Source organism: Micromys minutus (assembly GCF_963924665.1).
Source record: "Micromys minutus genome assembly, chromosome: 28".
Taxonomy (NCBI): Eukaryota; Metazoa; Chordata; class Mammalia; order Rodentia; family Muridae; genus Micromys; species Micromys minutus.
The window spans coordinates 1,740,041-1,763,511 of NC_137963.1; the positions used below are offsets into that span (position 1 = coordinate 1,740,041).

General features: G+C 40.0%; 1 protein-coding gene across 6 annotated transcripts in view; it reads left to right on the plus strand.

The window, feature by feature from the left end:
- Nucleotides 1-23,471, plus strand: part of MPDZ (multiple PDZ domain crumbs cell polarity complex component) — a 136,875-nt gene that overhangs the window by 62,976 nt on the left and 50,428 nt on the right. For all 6 annotated transcript variants that reach the window (XM_080939985.1, XM_080939987.1, XM_080939989.1 and 3 more), the window contains exons 14-22: nt 352-498; nt 1,339-1,503; nt 2,993-3,178; nt 4,179-4,388; nt 5,338-5,454; nt 7,028-7,195; nt 14,073-14,348; nt 14,607-14,721; nt 21,845-22,043. In XM_080939985.1, coding sequence (XP_080796111.1) covers nt 352-498; nt 1,339-1,503; nt 2,993-3,178; nt 4,179-4,388; nt 5,338-5,454; nt 7,028-7,195; nt 14,073-14,348; nt 14,607-14,721; nt 21,845-22,043 — 1,583 coding nt within the window. The remainder of the gene's footprint in view (nt 1-351; nt 499-1,338; nt 1,504-2,992; nt 3,179-4,178; nt 4,389-5,337; nt 5,455-7,027; nt 7,196-14,072; nt 14,349-14,606; nt 14,722-21,844; nt 22,044-23,471) is intronic.

The following is a 23,471-nucleotide window of genomic DNA, read 5'->3' on the forward strand; positions in this document are numbered from 1 at the left end:
TTGGTAAAGATATTTGTGGGAAATGGCACGTGGCACCCTATGGTGTGCAGAGCAGCAAGTCCCAGGTATGCAGTCCTCAGGCTGTCAGCCTTGCGCAGGTCTATAGTAATTATTGCCGAGAATGCTCTTGGGTGCTTGCGGCTAGACATATCCCTTTAGTCTTGCTCTGTGAAACCGTTTGACATAAGTATTTCCCGCTGGCAGTGCTACAGGGGTATGTAGCTCACAATAAGATTTTTAAAGCCTTTTATGGAAATTTGACCATCTTTTATGGACGAGCTTACAATATTTTCATGACTAGAAAAGAAAAACAGGAGAATATTAGGGTTGTGGTGACCTTTCTCATTTCAGGTGGCTCACGTGAGCAAGTTCAGTGAGAACAGTGGTCTGGGGATAAGTCTGGAAGCAACAGTGGGCCACCACTTCATCCGGTCTGTGCTACCAGAAGGGCCCGTAGGATACAGCGGAAAGCTCTTCAGTGGAGACGAGCTACTGGAAGTAAGTTCTGATTTCCTCCTTCCTACCTAGGCAGGGTGGAAAAGGCTGGTGGAGGATTAATAGTGATCAATAGCTAAGTCATTGAGTGAGTTCAAAGCAGAGACACCAAAGCCGTGTGTGTTGACCAGAGACACAAAAGCTGTGTGTGTACGCTGACCAGCAGATCCCATTCCGCACATTCTCCTTTTGGTGGGGTTTGTTGTTGTTGTGTTTTATGCTGTTTTAGCGTTCAAAGGCCATGGGACCTCCCTCACAGTTGATCGGTGTGTATTCATTCCTTAGAATAGGCAGTACCCTCATAGGTTTCCATACAGAATGATGACAGACAGCAAGTGCATCTCATGCATCCCCGTTCGCACGGTTCTTGCCGCCTGGTAGCTGTCTGCTGGTGTTTGTTTCTCTTCTCTGCCATCTGTCAATGGTTTTTAAATGCAGAAATAGAAAAAAAAATTAAAAAAATGTTTCCGGGCTTTAAAACATTTTACCATACTATATGTGCCATTCCAGTGGATTCTTAGTAAATCCATTCAATGCTAATTCCTTGTAGTCTTTTCTCCTGTATCCTTTGGGAATACTTTTATTCTCCATTTCTACCATACACTCCCAGATCAAACCTAGAGAGAAGCTAAGGGTTTTACAGTGGTCCTTGAGAAGCTATGGCTACAGCCAGCTCGACTCTGAACTCACGCTCAGAAATACTCACACAGGTCTAACTTCATGTATCGGCAAGGCAGAACCACAGCCATTACCAGAAAGAAGTTTATGTTGTGGGAAAATGGTGCTCTCGCACAGACCTTTTGTGTTACAAAACTTATTTTGTGTGGACCTGTTTTTCTGCAGGTGAATGGTATAAATTTGCTTGGGGAAAACCATCAGGATGTGGTCAGTATTTTAAAAGAATTGCCTATAAATGTGACAATGGTGTGCTGCCGTCGGACCGTGCCACCCAACGCCCCGTCAGAAGCAGACAGCCTGGACATCAGTGATCTTGAACTAACAGAAAGGGTATGAGACCTGCAGAAACAAGGCTGATGTGATGTTTAGTACGTTAGAATGATAGGCTATCTTCCTCAACACTTGATTATTTTTTAAATAGGGTCTATGCTATTATGTGGTAGAGAAGAAGTCAAACAGCTTGGGCTTGAACCAGAATTGGTGCTTACCCTGAACAAGTCACCTTACCTTTCTGCACCTCAGTCTTTGTTTCTGTAAAATGTAGGTTAGGATATTGCCCATCTCGGGGAGACTCTCTCTGCAGGTGAAAATAATTACAATAGTTAACACTACATACTGTGAACTTGACAGTAGGTGCCCCCAACAGCATGGAGGTACCGCTACACCTTGTGGTCTTGGAGTGCCCCCATTAACTAGTTTGACCCCGACTGACAGAAGTATGCAGATTCTACACGGACGGAAAAGCATACTTCTAGATACCCACCTGACTGCATCTGGATTGCAGTTAACCATTTAGTGAGTGGCTAAAATATAGAAAGGTATGTTTTAGTGTATGTTTGGGTTTTTAATTCATTTGTATATTTTAGTGTATATTATAAGAAAGTTAATTCACAATTCATATCAAATACTTTTCTATGATGTGCATTTTTCTATAGGCTTAATCTGATCTGTTTGAATCAAAATATCCAAGAACAGAGCTAATCACCTTTTTGGAAGGTGATTTAACATTGAAGCCTAGTCAGATCTTATGAAGGAGGGATTTCTTTTACATTATGCTGAAGGACACAGTACAATGGAATAATCTTGCAACTTAAAGGGTAAATGCATAGTTTATGACTCACATGGTGCTCAAAGCAGGGAGGAACAAGAAAAATCATTCCAAAATGTGTGTCACTAGAAGGCTGAGCCGTGATCATTTGGTTTGAGTGGGATGGTCCCAGGAGAAAAGGATAGGAGGTTTGCATCGTGGGCTCTAGGCAATGCAACAGAATATCCAAAGCAAAGGCAGCACAAAAACTAGAATTTTATTCTGACAAGCACATCATCCTTACATTTGATGTGTTCATACAGATAAATAGGGTTGGCTCAACCTGTTCTCACTCTCTTTTGGTTTTTGTGTTTTCATTGTTTTTTTTGTTTGCTTTGAGAGAAGTTAACATTTGAAACCCAGTTACCCGTACTTAATCTGTATAATTCTATGCGTTGTAGAGACCTTACTTGCACATAATACAGAACTTTACACACACCAACTTTCTTCTTGAATCCATCTTATTTTCTATAAGTTCATGTTAGTGAATAACAGCAACACACTTCTTTTTATTTTTCATGTAGAGCAGATCACACCTATATAAGTAAAAGTCACCCATAAGCTTTGTTGTAGATGCTTAGCCACTAAATATGCTTATAGGAAATTCTAGCTTTTTAAATGCCCTTTATGACTTAGGTTTTTGAGAATGTTTTGGTCGGCATAGACTAAGGAACCCAACACTTTTCTTGCAATGTGTCAAAGCCTTTCCCTCTGGTCTGGTCTGTTCTTCAGCCTCACATAGATCTGGGAGAGCTGATTGGGTCCTCAGAGACAGAGGACCCTATGCTGGCGATGTCTGATGTGGATCCGAATGCTGAGGAGATTCAAACGCCACTGGCCATGTGGGAGGCAGGCATTCAGTCCATAGAGTTGGAGAAAGGGAGCAGGGGCCTCGGCTTCAGCATTTTAGACTACCAGGTAAATATATCCCATTTCTCCTAATTACCTTAACGATGCCATATTCTAAAATTACTTGCTGCTAGCAGATAAAAGAAATAATGTTTTAATATTTTACAGTTAGTAATAGCATTTTCTTGTCCAAATTATCTGCTCAGGTTAATATGATTCCTTTTTTATTACAAAACGTTTGTTTCAGCACTGTATTTATTGAACTACTTCACTTAAAAACCGAGGAAAATACAGACAGAACACGGCTTAGAAGTATCACAATACAATGTGTTCTCTTTGTCATTTGGGGAATATTTTTATTTCCTTGCTCTCAATTTACAGCTTACTCTTTAGTGTTAATCCATAAAGTATTAGCTATTTCTATCTTTTGTATCATATGGAAGAAGAATTCATCCTTAGACATACCACAAATTCTAACATCCCAATCATTTTACTAAATTTAGGATTGTTTATAAATTGGAGCCCACATCCCTCCTCGTACTGTTTTGTGTGGAGCAAAGCAGAAATGCTAATCACTGTCGGATAGAACACAGGTGTTACTACTCTTCTTAGTCTTGAGCTCAAGCTAACTCCGGAGAATCCCAGATCTTGTGCTTGCAGTGAAAATGCTGCAACGCTTCATTCTGTAGTTCTTCATTTTTAAAGGAGAAGATCTACCTCAGAGTACTGCTATCCACTAACTACTCACATACTGTTGTTACTTGTGCCCTCAGCATTCAGCTTTAACTGATAGCTTAAAAACTTACAGCCCCTCTCCCCAAATTAAAATGTCATCTTAAAGTTATCCAGCATTATCCAGGGGTCAATTTAAGGACACTCTTGAATGAAGCTTCTGTTGCTTCTGCCAAACTCCTCTGGTCTTTCTAGCATGATGTACACATCAGCTTGTCCTAGATACTCATTAGAACCTCATATGAAAACCATAAGGCAGTTGAAACAGAGTGTATTTGTAAAACATGCTTCCAATGTCTGAATGAGCTGACTGCTTTTCACCCTCCTGCCCCCTTAGGACCCCATCGATCCTGAGAACACGGTAATAGTCATTCGTTCTCTGGTGCCTGGTGGCATTGCTGAAAAGGATGGAAGGCTTTTCCCAGGAGACAGGCTCATGTTTGTCAATGACACTAACCTGGAAAACAGCACTCTTGAAGAGGCCGTGGAAGCCCTGAAGGGAGCACCCTCAGGGATGGTGCAGATAGGAGTGGCCAAGCCTTTGCCAGTAAGAACTTGGATTTTATTGATTTCTTGTATATATGCAAGGGAAATGGCTGAGGTGGGCCGGACAGTCATTTAGAAGCAAAGTCATTTTTTTAAAGAGTATTTCTGTCACTTTAAGTGGGACTTAGTGAATAGGAAATATAAATTTGTAGGCAAATAAGAAAAATGCTTTTCCTCTAAAAGTACTACATGGGTTACTGACATCCATGGGTGATATGGAAAAACAATTAGTAGTTTCCTTTTTCTTAGAGTGTAGAGCTCTTAGTGTCTTAAAATGGAAGCCTGAGTGTGGAAGAGGAATTCAAGCATAGGGCAGCCCTGAACAGCTTAGTTTATTTGCTTCTATAAGCTATGTAGGACTTAAGGTCCCAGGTTGGCCACCTGGATATTGGGGGGCAAGCTTTAAGTGTTTTCAAAGTTTCTTCAGCTATTCTAATGATGCCTGGGGAGATGCCCTCTCCACTGCATTCAGAGAGGGTGGATGAGTTCACCGTTATCCTCAGTACCATTCCTTGCCAAGTAAATTGCATTCTTTATAATGATATGTGAGAAAGGACAGCATTGATTTTCTTTAACTCTTTGTTCTGCAGCTTTTAAAGCCTTACTTCTTAAACATTTTCCTTTTATTATTTAGCCAGAGTATTTAGCAGATAAAAAGTGACCAATTATAATAAAAATTATTTTATTTTCATTTGTAAGACGAATAAAAACATAACTTCTCGGCTAGTTGTTGATGGTTATACTAGGAAAAAGGCCACTGTCTCCTTTCAGATGAGTTGAGTAGGTAGGATCAGTATGTGTCTAACTGTGTAGTTTTCTTTCTGTGTTGAGGTCACACGTTACCACTTGAAGACTTATCCTCCTGTTCTTCTTACACCCCTTCCCTCTTTCTGCCCTCTTTGTCGTTCTTTCTTTCTCACAACCCCCTTCTCCACACCAATGTTCTGCAGCTTTCACCAGAAGAAGGGTATGTTTCTGCCAAAGAAGACGCCTTTCTCTGCTCACCGCACCTCTGCAAGGAGACAGGCCTGCCCGACAAAGCCCTCTTCAGGGCTGACTTGGCTCTGGTTAGTGGCCACAACTGATCAAGCCTTCTTTTTAAATTCCTATAAATTTTACTTTAAAAAATTAATTTTTGCCACAGTTTAATTGAATTGCTTGTTCAGTGTATGAAGAAGTTTGATATGTACATATTCCTTTAAACTAGGCCTTTGACATTATATATTATTGCTAATACTAAGTTGGAAGGGAGATAATTCTTTTTGTTAGTGTTTTATAGGTTCTTGATGAGCTATTTTAATTTTTGACGTATTTATAGTAAGTTTAGTACACTCACATTATATTTAAAATATGAGATGACTTTGGCCCTCTCTGGGGGCATTATAATTTAGAGTACTGTGGATTTTGTGAAGGGCTATGATGTTTAGTCATACTTTGACATAGCCAATTCTTTTGGAAACATAATAGGACACAAATATATCATTTATTCATTCCTTTTTTTCCCTTTCACTTTTCTTCTCTGAGACAGGGGCTCACTGTTTTGCCATGGCTCATCTGCAACTGACCACCACCCATGCACCTGCCTCTGCCTCCTGAGGTCTGGGATTAAAGCCATAGGGAGTTGTACCCAGCTCATAGTCTTTAAAGCACATCACAAGAGTATCCTCTCCAGGGTTTGGGAGGCATTTTTGAACCCCTTTAAACGAATGCCATTTGAGAAGATCTCTTCCATTCTCATAGAAGCTCAGCGCCTTGTAACAATCCCAGCATTCCTCAGTCTTTCTAAACAAGCTTTGTTTGTTTGAACTGGCCACTCAGCTTCCTGTAGACCTTATGTTTCATCTCTACAGTAATGGAGCTAGTTGAATTTTAGAATCTCTTAAGATTTGAAGGCATCAGTGCTAGCCATACAAATTCTATTTGAGTATTCTTTTTGGCAGTACTTTCAAATAAACTTTTATCTATTATAAAGTGGCATAAGGCTCAGTTAACACCAACTGTCTAAATAGTACTAAGTATTTTTCATCCAGATTGTTTTACGTAATGTACGCTTGTAGATGATAACCTCTACATAGCGACTTTCTAGTGGTTTGAACTTATATTTAAAATGTATTATCAGCCTGTGAATCATATTCTAAGAGGCTAACTGAAGTGTTCCAGCAGCATCAACAGCTGTTTATAATGATAGGGCTTGCTACTGTTAAAATATTTATTGCTTACTGCTTCTGGAAAGTAGTTCAGAATCTGGCCACTTCAGGCTTAGTGTGATTCCAGCTTCTCTTTGACATTTTACATCTGATCCTCATAGACAAATCACACAACTGTCTTTTTGAATAATGGTGTATTAGTTGGATGTGCAGAATCATAACCTAATTCTTTGTATCATAAAACAATACTAAGTATATTCCATATATAACTAGATCAATTTGTTTATTTTTTAATTGCTCCCATTAGCTTTTGTGTCTGACACTAGACACTATCTGGTGTCTGCTGTGGGTGGTCAGTCTTTGAGCAGTTTTCAGGAGTTGGCAAGGCACATGCAGAAAACAGGATGAACACGGGTATAATGGTGCCTTTTAGCAGAAGTGCCAGTGACCTGTGGTAGAGTCCAGTAACCAGCTGGTCTTACTTTATCCCTAGATAGATACACCTGACGCTGAGTCCGTAGCAGAATCGAGATTTGAGTCTCAGTTCTCTCCTGACAACGACAGTGTCTACTCTACACAAGCCTCTGTCTTATCTCTTCATGACGGTGCTTGTAGTGATGGCGTGAACTACAGCCCCTCTCTCCCATCATCTCCTCCCAAGGTACAACACAAATGTTACTTCCTTTTGGAGAAATGTCTGCATATAACCTTTTGGAGGTCAGAGTTTCTGGGAATTGTAGGAGCTGTGCGTCTTTGTCACTGTTCTCTTGCTGCGAAGAGACGGAAGAGACATCATGACTAGGGTAACTTGAAAGAGAAAGCATTTAACTGGGGACTTGCTTACACTGTCAGAGGCTGAACCCATAAACATAGCAGGGAAGCAGGCAGGCATGACTCTGGAGTGGTTGCTAAGAGCCTATATCACATCCACAAGCAAGAAGCAGGTAGGTAGCGAGATTGAACCTGGCATAGGCTTTTGAAACCTTAGAGCTGCTCTCAGTGAAACACCTCCTCCCACAGGGCTACACCTCCTAATCCTTCTAAACAGTTCAGCCAACTGGGACCCAGACATTCAAATAATGAGCCTGTGGGCGCCGTTCTCATTCAAACCACCACATACATATTAATCATATCAGATTTCTCCAGCCCCAGACTCATGTCAGATCAGAGTAAAACTTCAAACTTCACTTATGTCGCTGATTGTTTAGACTGACTGTTACTGAGTAGTTCTAATGTTTGCGAGACAGAATATAGGAACAAAAGTTCAAAGATTTTTATTAATATCTTCATAATATATTTCTCAAATTATGCTTTTAGCAATAAGGAAAATTTAGAATGACGTTTTTAGTTTCTTTTCTATAACTTTTATGCAAAAGATACAGTAAACTTTTTTTGCTGTAATTTGACAATTGCTGGCTAATTTATACTTAGTGCTGTTACTTATTAATGTGATGTGTTGTCGAAGAATATTATACATAAAGAATATGGTGGAAGGCAGTGTGTGTTCATGTCAATGGATATGAGTGCAGAGCACGTCACTTTGACACATCTACTGTCAACACCTTAATCATGGGTTATCAATATGAATGCTGACAATCTATTACTTTTCTTGGTGACATACTCTATAATGTTCGAAAGTTGTATTTTAAAATACAAAATGTAAAATACAACATTTTAGGTGCAAACAGACGTCTTGGTACTGATCACCTGATTGTGAGAGATTTTCTTTATGTTTTTGACACCAGTTTTTGCTTATTGTTGATTTATGCATCCATTTCAGTCATGTTTCTTGTATATTGGCTGCTAATTCTTTTTATTCAAAAGAATCTCTGAGAAGTGATTTATAAATCAATTATATACATAAATGTAAATAAATATCTGTTTACGTAAGAGAAAAATTTAAAGTGTGTAGGTGTGGCACTTTACAACTTCATGACAAATGTTATTTTGAAGAAAAATGGGATGTAGGGGATGCTGTGCTGTCAGATTTCTCTGTTGTGTACAATGGTAACTGGGTAGGGAATCAGGGGTCCAGGCAGACAGTTCATGTATGGATATAATTTTTGTGTTGGGAATATACAGACGATGAACATGAAGATAAAAGAGCCTGGACATGTTCTCTTAAGATGATGTTTCCCTCATACGTTGAATTCAGTGGAGGAAGGCCCTAGAATGAGGAGGTTAGGAAGCAAGATACCCTGGGTGTCTCTCTGTTTTCTTCCTTTCCTGATTAACAACTGGTCATGGCAGGACCTCTGCAGAGCATTTCCTGTTATGTCTGATGTGTGCCTGTTACTATTGCCCATGCCACCAGACACCCTCTTGGACTTTGCAAGGTCAGGTCTTACATGAGCAGCTCCTTGCCTGCACACCTGAGGTCCATGGCTGCAGACTGTCTGGACTCTGTTCATTTTTGAACCAACCTCAGGGCTGGAAGCTGGTTTCATCTCCTGGTGTGATCTCCCCAAACCATAGCATTGCACACTTCTTGCCAGTGGGACAGATTGTGTTGTTTAATGTAGTAATTGTTACTTAAGGGGACAGCAGACTCTGCAGACTGAGAAACATGTATCTTACAGGGCCAGCACTGGCTCTGTGCAGCACAACATACTGGCTTGCTGAAGTTGGTTTCCCTCATTTTTTTTTTCCTAAGCAGTTTACTCTCTTTTTGAATCGAAGTTTGGCAAGCGGGCCTGACAGTTGAAATGTTTAAACTGAAAAAAGCAAAAATAAGCCATTAATGAAGATGTTTAAACCTCCTTGGGGCTTTCGGTTTCCTTAGTAAAATACTGACTGCAATTGTGGTGTTTTCTTGTGCTTTGCTTTTGTTTGTTTTCATCTCTGAATTTTAGGACTTAGATCTCTACTAGGAAAAAATTACAAAATCTGAATAAATTATACGATATATCTTCCCTGTTTGCACTAAGTTCATTATACAGGGTTTGTTGAGGAATTCATAATCGACCTTTGATAAAAGGTCAATAAGCTTATCTCTGGACTTTTAAATTAATAGAATTAAGCCATTAGCTTCTGTGGCTGTTTAAGCAAATGATTATATATACAATATGACCATATCTTACATGTGGGTGATGAAGAAAAACAGATGCTGAAGTATAGATTTGTAAGAAGGATCAAGCAGAGCCCCAAGGCTTCAGAATTTCCTTCATTTTTCGACTTAACGTGTAGACTGGAAATGGAGCTCACCTCCGTGGACATATCTTCACGGCTTGGTTAGGTATGCTACTGGGATCTATAGGTGCTGACCTTGGAGTATGTACTTGCCCTGGTGGAAGCTTGGGCTTCAGAGCCCAGCTTAGCCTCATGCAGCAGGCTAAGCTCTGTGAGTTCCTGCCTCTGTTCATTTATGAAGTCTCCTATTTTGGCAGCTCAGGCGTATATTATACTTTAGTTATATTCAATAATACTTATAAATTGAAATTACCTACTTCTGCATTATCTGGATTACAGGCAGTGTATCAAAATACTCATTTCAGTTGAACATGGTGGCTTCCCTGTCACTTGATGGCTTCTTTAATTCTATTTGTTTATTTTTTATTTATTTACTTAATTTTTGAGATAAGGTCTTGCTATGTAGTCCTGTATTGTAGACCAAGCTGGCCTTGAACTTAGGACTTTGCCTACCATGCCTCATCCCCACTCACAATGCTGGAGTCTGAGTCTAAAGGCCTGTGCCACAAAACCCAGGAAGTCAAGGCTTTAGCCAGGAGGGTTTAGAGTTCCAGAAAAGAAGATTTATACAGTGAATAATAAAATAAATGAACGGTGTATTTTAGTTTCAACATAGCTATAGCAATGTTTTTCTTTTTTTTTCTTTTTGTTTTAGCTCCTAATTTGCAGGATTGCTTAAAAAATTATTTATTCCATTTTCCTTATTGCTTCCAAAAACATGACAAAACTCAGTAATACTCATTTTCCAAAACTGAATCTCAATTGATGTCTATTTAAATGCTCAACATAGTTTCTACGAAAATTTTTGCTTTAAAAATGACATAATAAAACAATTGGTCAAGGTTTAATAACTGTGTTAGGTCTTCTGCAACCTTGTGTCCCAATCTCAGCCTTCCAGTGGGATGAAATTGTCTGGACTGACTAGTTCTCCAGGAAATGTGTGTTCTCATACAGGGTGAAGTTGTGTTTACTTTATACACTAAACACAACTACTGGATTCTGCTGTGGTAGAGCGCCCCCCACACCCTACAGTTCTCTGCTTTGAAGCACCTTCTGTCCTAAGATATTGGGCCCGCATATCTGCATCTGTTTTGTGATGGTTTGGGAGGAGAGCTGAGGATTGAAAGCTACCTGAGGCCGTTAAAGCAGAAGGATGAGGACCACCGTAGATCACCAGTGAAGGAGTCACTGGCTACTGGGAATGAAAGATGCTGCTGTTAGCACATTAGGACCATAGGAAAATAGTGAAGGGAGTGTACTGCAATCTCAGAAAACTGGAAAATGGCAGTAAGGTAAAGGAGTTGGGACTGTGAAGTACCTCAGTAGTTCCCTGTTAAACTGGTGTTGCAGCTGTCAGAGACTTCAGCATTGGGTTACCTCTATCTCTATCTATCTATCTCTATCTATCTCTCTCTATCTCTATCTATATCTATATCCATATCTATATATATATCATTATTCAAAAACGTAGTGTGGTAATGAGCAACCTTAAAATTTGAATTAAATTTAAGAAATATGGATTATATATATGTATATGTGTGTGTGTATTTAACCTTGTAATTTCCCATCTATCCACATTTATCATGAATATACCAAGCATCTTGAGAGACTTCACTTAAAATATCAAGAAGCTTGGGAAAAGAGAAGAGCCATTTTAGACATTGATCTATAGGAAAAAAGATGTTTTGCATTGCACTTACACATAGCAAACAGTAGGGCATTCTGAACCTAAGTAAAGGTGCGTCATCCGGCTTGTCGATTAGCTATTCCAAAACTTACCAATTCTTTGGTGAGTATGTTTTTCTTTTTTTTTTTTCTTTTCTTTCTTTCTTTCTTTCTTTCTTTTTTTTTTTTTTTTTTTTTTTTTTTTTTTTTTTTTTTTTGTAACACGATAAAATAGCTGAATTAGGAAGCAGAGCCAAACAGTGGGATGTGGTGCAGCCACTTTCTACTCTGTCTTCCTAAGGATACTCATGATGCTAAATACTTCTGTGAGAGGCAGCTACATATGTTCTATTAAGAATATTTCATGATTCAAAAAAGTGAAAACTTCTATTAAAGACCAGGACATAAAATAGATTGTTTTGAGATAGTTACCTTCATAAGAAAAGGGAAGAGGCATGCATTTCTTCTCCCAACCCAAGTAGATCCTAGATTACTGTACTGGCTGGTTTTGTGACATCTTGACACAAGCTGGAGTTATCACAGAGAAAGGAGCCCCAGTTGAGGAAATTCCTCCATGAGATCCAGCTGTAAGGCATTTTCTCAACTAGTGATCAAGGGGGGAGGGCCCAGCCCATTGTGGGTGGAGCCATCCCTGGGCTGGTAGACCTGGGTTCTATAAGAAAGCAAGCTGAGAAAGCCAGGGGAAGAAAGCCAGTAAGGAACATCCCTCCATGGCCTCTGCATCAGCTCCTGCTTCCTGACCTGCTTGAGTCCCAGTCCTGACTTCCTTTGGTGATTATCAGCAATGTGGAAGTGTAAGCTGAATAAACCTTTTCTTCCCCAACTTGCTTCTTGGTCATGATGTTTGTGCAGCAATAGAAACTCTGACTAAGACAATGGCTAAAATGTAAAACAGTTATTTGAAAAAAAGAAAAAAATACTACAGAATGCCACTGTTCTCTTCTGGGAATTGTAAGTAGGCCATGAAGTCCATTATCCCCCAAATGATAAATTTGGTTATATCAAGACCTTTATCATGGTAACATATTACATATACACACTTAGAATCCTGGTAAGCTTTTCTTAGTCACTAGAATAAACATCCCAAAAAGAAAAAGCTAATGGTACCTGGTAGAAGGAATCTGAAAGTGTGAGGAGTGTTACTGAAGACATGAGGGTTTATCTGCGCTAATCTTTAGGTGCACACATGGTCAAATGCTGCCCAGTACACTTCTTCTAAATCATATTCCCAAGCAGACACAGGGTCTGTAAGAATAGTTCACAGGCACTGCACTGCTTCTCTGAGAGAACGCTGGAGTGGGTGAACAGTTGTTGCACTAATGCAAGCACAGTTTGGCTGTACAACACTGTGTAATGGAAATAACTGTAGTAACTAATGCCTGTTGGGCATTTCCCGGTAAACCAAGCCTATTTTCAGCTCTGCATGTCTTCCCTCTGCCACAGCCTGTCAGCAGTGACTATGCTCAGAGGGAGGTGAACATTGACATCAATATATGAGACGGCGGGGAGACAAATGAAAGTACTGCTTCTTGATGGTTCTGTTTAGGTTTTATGATACTAACATAATGTGCAAGTATATAAAGATGCTTACATGAATATTATGCAGATGCTTAAAAAGGGGTGGGCTGGGTCAATATCTAACAGATCCTGAAATACGTCCTGGGGAAGCAAATGGACAGAGGAGACGCATGCAGGGGCTTGAGTATTATTTTCTGTCCGTAAGCAGTATCCATTTGTACAACATAAATATTTTATGTGTGGATTGTTGTTAAGAGTTTTGCAGTTTAAAAGAATTGAGCTAGGCATATTGTTCCATGGCACACTGCTTCCACGGTGTGTAAAAAGTCCCAAGGTCAGTCCCCAGCATCATAAGAAGACAAACATGTAGGTAAGAGGCTCTAAGGAGAACATATACTTATGCACAGTGGTCTGTAAAGCAGCTGTGTTGCCCCAAGGATATAAGTGCTAAATTATGTCTGTTGTGAGAAGTGGCAGCAATATAGGTCTATAGGATTATAGAAATTTTCTAGTATGTAGCTATAAAGACATTATTCTTTGATATATAGATTTCTAATAAAGAAGAAATTACTAGATTAGAGCAGGTATTTATGGCTCCCCGATTTACTATTGCTTGTTAGAGCTTACAGAGCATGAAGATTTTTCTTTAGTAATCTGAATTTCAAGGATTTCTGTTCTTCCGCATGAATAGATATCTGTCAATAGTTTGCTCCGGAGGGTCCTGGGATTCCAAAGCCATGGTTCTCACACTTGGTACTCTCAGTAAAGAGCACTTTCCGGCAAGTGTGACTTTGGAATATAAGTTGTTTCCTTCTCTGTATTGCTTTAACTTGTTCGTTTAAGTTTGTTAAGTTGTTTGTTTGCAGCTAGAACTAAATATTGTATCTAAAGTTATTTTGTATGTGGCTCATTCTATACCCCAGTAGAACATGAAATCAAGATTTATAAGAAATGCAATGAAAACCATAAGAAATTAAAAACATGCAGGAAAAACATGCTCAGTGAAGAATTTATGTGTTAGAAGGCTTTAAAAATAACAAATAAGTTTTTTTTTTCAGTAAATAATATTTCACTAAATAGTGGCTTATAATAAGTTGATATAAGCCTAACTCTCAATTTTGACTTGTGGCTTTGTTCATCATCAGGACATGTCTGACAGTTCTGACCTAGTGCTCGGTCTGCATTTGTCCCTGGAAGAACTCTACACGCAGAACCTTCTTCAGAGACAGCATGGTGGCTCTCCTTCGACAGACATGAGCCCAGCCGCCACCTCTGGTTTCACCCTCTGTGACTACACAGCCACACATACTGTCGAACAAAACTATGAATGTGCAAACACAGTGGCGTGGACTCATTCCCAGTTACCAAGCGGCCTCAACACCACAGAGCATGCTCCTGCACTGCCTGCTGTGGCTCAGAAGGTACGATCCTGCAGCTAGTACCTGGTGCTGTGACTAGGGAGATGATGAGGAGGGGAGAGAGGAAGCTTTCCAGCCCAAGTCTCTCCTACTTTGGGATGCATGCTGGTCTGACTGAGAGGTGACCTATGGACTTGATTGATTCTGGGTTCTTGCTAAAGAACAACTCAGGTGCTAGCGTGTGTCATGTTGAAATGACTGCTCCAAAGTCTAATTTCCTTCCCATGTGACTTTCTCTTTTCTTTCTTCTGGGGTTCTAAGTATTCAACTGAGCAGAGCTCTCTGGCGTCTGATGCTGAGTCTGTCACCCTGCAGAGTATGTCCCAGGGAGCTTTTGAGAGGACCGTTACTATAGCAAAAGGCAGCTCCAGTCTAGGTAAGTTCCCCACCTTCTACCCAGCCCTGCTCTTCAGTCGGCTGGAGGACAGTGGGCTTCAGCTTCCACACATTGTTGCTCTGTAGTGTGTGAGAGGACAGAGAGTTTCAGCATCATTTTTATCTGCAGAGAAAAGATGCTAGAAATGCTCTTCTTGTTTCTTTCAATGCACACATTCTTTTTTCCTAAACAGGTTTGATCATTTCATACCGACTTACATCCTTATTCTCTGATTTCTAGGTAATCAGAGAACGTCATTTACATTCAAGTAAAAGTTACATGAATTGTCTCTTGAGTGTGTGTATGTATAAAGTAGCAAGTCAGAAAAGGGATTCTTAGAAAATGAGAAGCTGGCAATTGGAATTCTAAGTTCTTTTGGGAAAGTAAATTAAGGCTTTGTTAGAACATTGCTAGTTAGGAGAGAGTCAGATTGTATTTACACTTTCATTCACTGGAGGTGTTAGGAAGAATAACACCTGGCAGGTGTGCCACTAACAAAATATAAATGCAGATTATTCATAGTTTACATTTGTCCCTGAAGAAACTCTATACACAGAAACTCCTGCAGATAGTCCTTTGCCATTCTTAGCAGTGTTTGTCTGGTTCTTAATCACAAAACACAGGAGGGAAGCCCTGCTGGCAGTAGTAGGTATGGCTGCTGGGACAAAGCCACAACAGGTCCCACACCGAGATCAGCAGCCTCTCTACTGCTCTGGACTGATGGAAGATGATCCATTAGGGCCTCAGCATGCCCAAATATAGCCCAATTGTTAGCTCATCTCAAAGACTGTCTTTCTGTAGTGACCAATCAACAAACACCCTTTACACTAGCATCGGAAGAGTCAGTCCCAGAACCCCAGACTCTCATCCATGCTGCTTGGTGGTGGCTAGGTACCTACCAATACCAGCTCAAAGGAGAATTGTAGAATAGTATACTGTGCCGGTTTGTATATGCTTATCTCAAGAGAAGCAGCACTCTGAGGAGGTGTGGCTTTATTGGAGTAGGTGTGGCCTTGTTTGAGGAAGAGTGTGTCTATAGGGGTGGACTTGGATGTCTTACACTCAAGCCCCATCCAGGGCAGAAGAGAGAATGCCTTCTCTTGGCTGATTTGGGATCAATATGTCAAACTCTTGGCACCTCCAGGACCATATCAGCGTTCATGTTGCTATGCCTCCCACCACGAGGATAAAGGAGTAAATCTCTGAAACTGTAAGCCAGCCCCAGTTAAATGTTGTCCTTTGTTAGAGGTGCTCTGGTCTCTGTATTGCTGTAACTATATATAAGTGCATATTAAAAGAAGAAAGAATATTTTACAAGTTACATAATTCTGTTTAGCTTAACCATAAAATACATGTATAGTAAACAGCTATATAAAACCACATATCAAACCTGTGTAACATATATATAAATATAATCAATATTTATACTGAATATTTATTTATATTACATATGCAATAAAATATGTTTATTAAATTCACTGATAAGGCAAGTTTTATAGACATCTCTGCAGCTCCAAGTGCAGCCCAACAGTGTGCATTGCAGCTGCCCAGTGGAGCTCCTGGAGCCGGGTCGCTCTGTGCAGTGGAAACAGTTACGATTACAGCACAGGGCTGAGGTGTACAGCTCCTTCAACAGTGAAAGATGTCCCACTGCAACTTTCACTTGAAGGTTTAGTTCCTGAGTGTGAACTCTGTAGATGATGTCATGTAATAATATCAGTATGTTGCATGTGCCTCCCAGCTTTTCAGAGAGAACATTTTAAAGACTGTCATGTTGAGAACATTTTTCTTACTATTTCATTAAACTGAGGTGTTCAGTGTCCAGATAGTGCTAAAACGTAAAGAAAACTCTGAAAAGAGGCCATTTAAAGAACACCCCTGTTAACGTAAATATTAAATAATTTCAGTCTGTATGATTAAGACTTAGGGTGGGGTGGTGTTTAAACTATAATCTATAGGCAAGTGTAAGCACTGTAAGAAACAAAAAAGCTTAAGTAATAAAGAAACCCCGTGTTGATTTTCATCTGCTCAGTTTACAGGCATCAAAGACTCAGGTTCACGGTCTCCCTGGCCTGTCTGAGGTCTGTGGTCTTTCTCTTCTGAGACAACAGAAGCAAGTCATTAATAAATGACAAGTTCCTGTAAAGGCTCTCACCACCCAGTTTATTCCGCTTTCATGAAACATTTTGTTGTTGCTGTGGCTGCTGCAGTTTTTGATACTGTTGTTTGGGGACGGGATCTCAGGATGTTTCTCACAGTGCCCTTAAATATACGATTGGAATTGCAAGAATGTGCCACCATGCCTAGTGGGGCTGTTCTTTAACTTTTTAAACTTAGAGATTACTCTGTGTGTGTGTGTGTGTGTGTGTGTGTGTGTGTGTTTGTGTATGTGTGTGTGTGTTTTTGTGTGTTTCTGTGTGTGTTTGTGTGTGTGTTTGTGTGTGCTTGTGCGTGCGTGCTCTATTCTTGACTTTTGGTAGATCATAAGTTGATTTGCTAAGTATGTGTTATTTGGGCTTGAAGTAAAGGAGCAAACATTTGAAGGGACTGAAAACGAAAGGAATGTGCTATATTCCCTTCACTGGCAAGGCACCGAAACAAAGGCAGACTTATCGATTTGTCTAGCAGTACTCAGCCATTACTGTCTGGAGTCAGGATTCAGGTCTTCCTGCACAAGCTGGTACAAACAGGGCTTTCTGAAAAGCAGCGTTATGACTGCTGCAATAAAATTTTCAGTGGGCTTGTTTCGGAGAGCAGTGTTCTTTGGTTTGAATAGGGGTACATTGTAAATGCATCTTATGTGGTGATATTTGGAAACAGGATATTACTTGGTAATTCAGGCTTTCCTTGAACTTTCCAGACTGTTCTCAGGTCTGCAGCCATCTTCCCTTCTTAGTCTTTCTTTTCTTTTTTGTTTTTTTTTTAATGGGATATTCTCTGTATTTACATTTCAGATGTTATCCCTTTGCCCCAATCCCAACCCCCCTCCCTCTCCCATTGCCTCCATGAAGGTGCTCCCTCTCCCAACCACCCTCTACCACCTCAGTGCCTTGGCATTCCCCTACACTGGGAAAATGAGCCTTCACTGGACCAAAGGCCTCTCCTCCCACTGATGCCAAACAATGCCATCCTCTGCTACATATGCAACTGGAGCCATGGCTCTCTCCATGTGTGCTCAATGGTTGGTTTTTTTAGTCCCTGGGAGCTGTGGTGGGATTGGTTGGTTGATAATTTTGTTCTTCCCATGGGGTTGCAGACTCTTTCAGCTCCTTCAGTCCTTTCTCTAGCTCCATCATTGGGGTCCCCCTGTTCAGTTCGATGATTAGCTGCAAGCATCCTGCTCTTCCATGTGCTGAGACAACAGGCAATGAATGAGTCACCACACCTAGCATTGTCTGTCTTTTTTTATTCCATTTATTTTGTTATTCAATGAATCTTTCTTTCTACGTTTTTTTTTTTTTCTTTTTACTATTATGTGACACATGTGCACTAAGAAATAAAACCCAATTGGTCTGTCACTTTCTCCCTTACATGCCTTTTACCATGTCTGCCTTCCATCGCACGCCACTGCCATTGCTGCTGACGCCTCCTCCTTACCCTTTCTCACTGAGTTCAATTAGTGCTGACAATGTGTGCACAGATGTGGCACTATCCACTAAAGCACAGGGAGCCTACCAGTGGGAACACGGGCAAACAAGAATTGACTCCCATTTCCCAGCAGCTGGTAATTGTCAGCAGCTCCTCATTAAGAGGGAAGGCCTGGGAAGACCACCCCCATCAATCCCGGAAGTTTGTCTGGCTGGCGGATTTGTGCAGGTAGCTGCAACTGCTGTGAGCTCTCTCATGGCATGGCATGGTGTGTCCGTAAGACAGTATTTCATAGCGCTCCTCTGGTTTTCAGCTCTTATGTTTCTTCTGCCTCGTTTTCTGCCTGGTCTGAGTCTGTGTGGGGAAAGGAAATGACAAAGGTGCTGAAGACAGTCTCTTTCTCAGCCCTTAGCCAGCTAAGCATCTCTTAATTAACTACTACCTCTGCAAAAAAGAAGATTCTCTGACAAAGATGGAGGGTAGCCCACATCTGAGTATGAATCTAAATATTAATAAGCCAATTTAAAATTATGGCCTTTGAGAAAAATGACAATAGAGGTTCTTTCTCAGGCCCATGACTTCCCCAGATATGGGCTTCTGGCCAGGTTTACAGTACCAGTCATGAAATCCACCCCACTCAACCCGTGAATCGTTCCACTACTATACCAGTGAGCATTTTGCTTGATGGGTTGGTACCACAGCATGAAGGGCAGGCTACTGGTATGGTAAAAGCTTGCCGGCAGAGAGGCACTAGTCAGTTTAATATCGTTTTCTCTGTGTCCTTCAGCCAAAGGGTGTGTTGTCTTTACCAATAGGGTCTTCCTATTTAGTTATGGTGGGTAACTGAGGTTTATGTCAATAGCTTATGTTGTTTCAGAGAACTCTAGGTTCTATCTGGTCAGCAACAGACGGGGAACTATCTCATTACTTGCACTGCCCTTTTCTTTAATAACTCATATCTTCTGATACCAGTATTGCCCATGTATGCAAGGACATTCCTTTAGGACTTTTTATTTTCGGAAATATTTTGAAATTAGCTTTCAATCTAGTAAGCTTCTGTAAGACCTGCTGACACCCGTGATTTGGCTAACTCCAAATCTAGGACTGCTCATTTTATGAAATTTGGTATAGAAATTTGGATGTTTAGGACTATAATGTCCTCTTGATGGGTGGTTGTTCTGATTATGAAGTAGCCTTACCTCATCTTCTTCTGACTAGCTTTGCTTTGAACTTTATTTTATCAGATGTTGAAATAGTTACGCCTGCTTGCTTCTTGGTTATTTTATTTAGGAATAACTTTTTTCCGTTCTTTTATTTGAAGGTGATATAAATATTTAGAGTTGAGCTATGTTCTTGAAGGCAGAAGAAAAAATAAATTCTCTTCTGTTTTCTAATCCAGTAGTCTGTGCTTTTGTTATTGGGAGAGTTGAGACTATAGTGTTTAGAGTTATTACTGAGCGAAGTGTTTCAATGACCATCTGTTCTGTGGCATTTACTGAGCTATCTTTTTATTAACTGTCCAGGTATTGTTTATTTATTCCTTTTGGCATCTTAAGAGTTTATTCTTCTCTTAAGAGGAAAACAAAACCAGGCTTAAGATTCCTTCCAGCATCCCCATTAGAGCTAGGTTTGGTTTCTTAAATTCCCTTGTGTATTTTTATCACGGAAACTTTTTATTTCTCTTTCAATTTTAATAGGCAGTTTTTCTGAGTATAATGGGTTTGTGTTCTCAGTTACAGTCTTGCAGAGCTTGAAATACATATATATATTCAGGTCCTTCTGGCTCTACGTATGTCTTTCAGATGGTCTGGTGTTATCTGTTATGCCTGTGTTTGTAAATGACTTGACCCTTCTCTCTTGGAGTTTTCAGTATTCTTTGTTGTCTGTTTTTAGCATTTTAACTATAAGACCCTGGATTTCTTATGTCAAGTATTTGGATACAAATGTTATTGGGAACATTCTAAAAATTGTTTTAAAGATAAGGGATTTGGTACAGGTGATACTCATATTTAGATAGATAATAAAATAATGACCTAATGAATAATGACAAAATAATGAGTTTTTCACTTTTCTCAAAGCTTGTGTATAAAAACCACTCATTGTGTTGCAACTTACACCTGTAATCTCTGTTCACGGGGGACAGCGGAAGGAGAAATGCTGCAAATTTAAGGTATAAATGCAAATAGTGACTCCAGTGTTTCTCTTTTGAACAAAGGAGGATTCTGTGAGAGAACGGCAATGTCTCCTTACCAAGAAGGGGAATACTGTTGAAGTGAGAGGAAGTGAAAAATTAAAAGTTATATAACTTTTATTTGATATAATATATAATATATTGATATTATATGTAACATTGATATTATATAGAGTACTATATAATATATATATAACAATAATTTTATATAAAAAATAAAAGTTATAATGCTGAAGATTCCATCTTTGGTCTGATATGAAATTAAGGGAACTTGTAAAGAAGGTGTCAGATGTCCCTATTGGGAACTGATTAGAGTTCAGAAACAAAAACTTTAATAGGTGAGAATTGTACTTCCATTGGTTTTTCCATTCCATTTATTTGAACAACATTCAAATAAAGCATGTGTTCTGTTCTGGAAGTCAAGACTTTAGCACATACTGCAGGCTGTTAGAAGTTCTGTTCTCTGTGCTTTGTATCTTAAGTAACCAGTGTAAGATTTAGCACATAGCAGCCACCTGTTACATAGATAGAGATGCGTGAGGTACCTAGACGTAAAGTAGAAACTGCCATCTTAGGCTGTCTGTTTGGAGTCCTGCTAATTTGTTGCATATGTAAGGCATGAACTGCAGTTAGAAAACCACTCTGACACTTTATGGTATTTTCTTTTTAAAAATGATTTGTTTTTATTTCATATGCATTGGTGTTTCTGCCTGCATGTATATCTGCCTGGGGATGTCAGATCTTGGAGTTACAGACAGTTGTGAGTCGCCATGTAGGTGGTGAGAATTAAACCTGGGTGCTCTGGAAAAACCATCAGTGCTTTTAACCACCAAGCCATCTCTCCAGCCCTATATGGTGTTTTAAGAGCACTTATATCTTGAAAGGTGGATGACATCAAATGGTCTCAATTATGTTTGTCTTGTAGTGTTAAGTGTCTTAATCTGCTACGTATTGAATATAGAATATTTTCCTTTTACGAAGATTGACCAACATCTTAAATCTCTTAAGAAGATTTTATTGTGGGCCAGCAAGATGACTCAGCCTGCAAATACGCCTGCTGTGCAAACTTGATGACCTAAGTTCAGTCTCGAGAAGCCATTCCGGGAAACAAGAAATGAAGGAGACATTGGTCTTCGGGAGTTCACAAGTGCACCATGGCACATTCACACATATACCACACGGGCATAACCATGATGCACAATAGTTAAAATATTTCCTTAGAAAGCCTACTTAGTAACTAAAAGCATGCATCACATTCTGTAAAAGTCTATAACTAAATGTTGACGTCCAGAGAGTTTGAAAATCTTGTCTATGGTTCTTGACAGCATCCCTTTCTTCCCATAGGAATGACAGTAAGTGCTAATAAAGATGGCCTGGGAGTAATTGTGCGGAGCATTATTCACGGAGGTGCCATTAGTCGTGATGGCCGGATTGCCGTCGGTGACTGCATTTTGTCCATTAATGAAGAATCCACCATCAGTTTAACCAATGCCCAGGCACGGGCCATGCTGAGAAGACATTCTCTAATTGGACCTGACATAAAGTAAGTGTCATCTGGACCAGTTTGTCTTAGGAAATTCATGAGTTTTAACTCATTAATAAGAGAATTTTTTCGTATTCATGAGTGTATACTTCTATGTAGTGCACAGAATTATCTGTTATCCCATGTAAATCGTTCTATGCCTTATTTCTAATTAGTTCTTGATTCTGGATAAAGCTTGTGACACTTGGATTTTGGGAACACTATATTGTTATGTTTGATCTGGTGCTTTCCTGAGAACCGTGGCTGTGAGAGAGATGCTATGTTTCAGACACCTCATAATCTCACCATCTCATGGTGGATATAGCCCTTAGTATAAAGAAGCACACATACCCTCATACATGCACACTCACACACACACACACACACACACACACACACACACACACACACACGAGCCAACATAAAATGCAGCTCAGGCTTTACTGCCCTCACCAATGTGGATCTGCCCTCTGACAGTCATCGTTGATGATTTGTGCTTATTGTACCAAGGATCAGGCATAGCAGAGCTTGGGAAGTCTGCTAACCTTAGGTTGATAGTGATTACTAGTGTGGGGTTATTTTCTATACTATTTTGCAAATGGCATTGACCAGATGGTTTCTGCTGTGACATTCGTAAGTAGTGAACATACCCATGTGAGCAGCTCCTGCTGCCTAACACAGAAGGACTGTCGCCCAGGCAGGATCTTCACTGATGGCCTCTGTACATACATACAGGCATTTCTTAATTACCATTGCATGGAACAAGTACAGCGGAACGTCATTTTAAAAGCCAGCCCTTGTGTTGCACCAATGGAACAGCTTTTCAGTCATTTCTTCTTGCTTGTGGCCAGCCTTCCCTTTGCCTAGAGGTAAATGATGCAGATCCCAGGGAAGTGGTTTGCTGCAGGATACTTAGCTTACATGATTGTGTGTGGTATGAAATGCAGATGGCCTGGCCATTGAACATCCAGTTGTCCACTGATGTTCCAACTGGGCACTTGGAACATCAGCATCCACACTTGGTGCTAGACTTCCCCACCAGTGACTGTAGAAATCCAGTGGTATCTCCAAAGTGTAGGACCTGCGTCGAGTTAATTTCAGACAAGTTTTAAGTGGATTCAAAGCCAAACCATTTTTTCTCATATTTCTTTTTCCCCCTTTATTTCCTGCATACTCATATTTATTAATGATTTGTATTGTGTCTCTGCTTTCCCCCTTCTCTTGTCAATCAAGCTAGAAAGCCCAAATCCTAGAGAGGACCACTGACTTATAACTCTGAAAGATAACGTGAGGGCTAACTTCCTAAGCATGGCTATCACATCTCAGAAGAGAAGTCAGAGCACACTGTGAAGTTAACATGTAAAACAGGAGAAGAAAAAACCTGCCCTCTTTGGAAATTAGTCAGTCTTACACATACACACACACACACACACACACACACACACACAC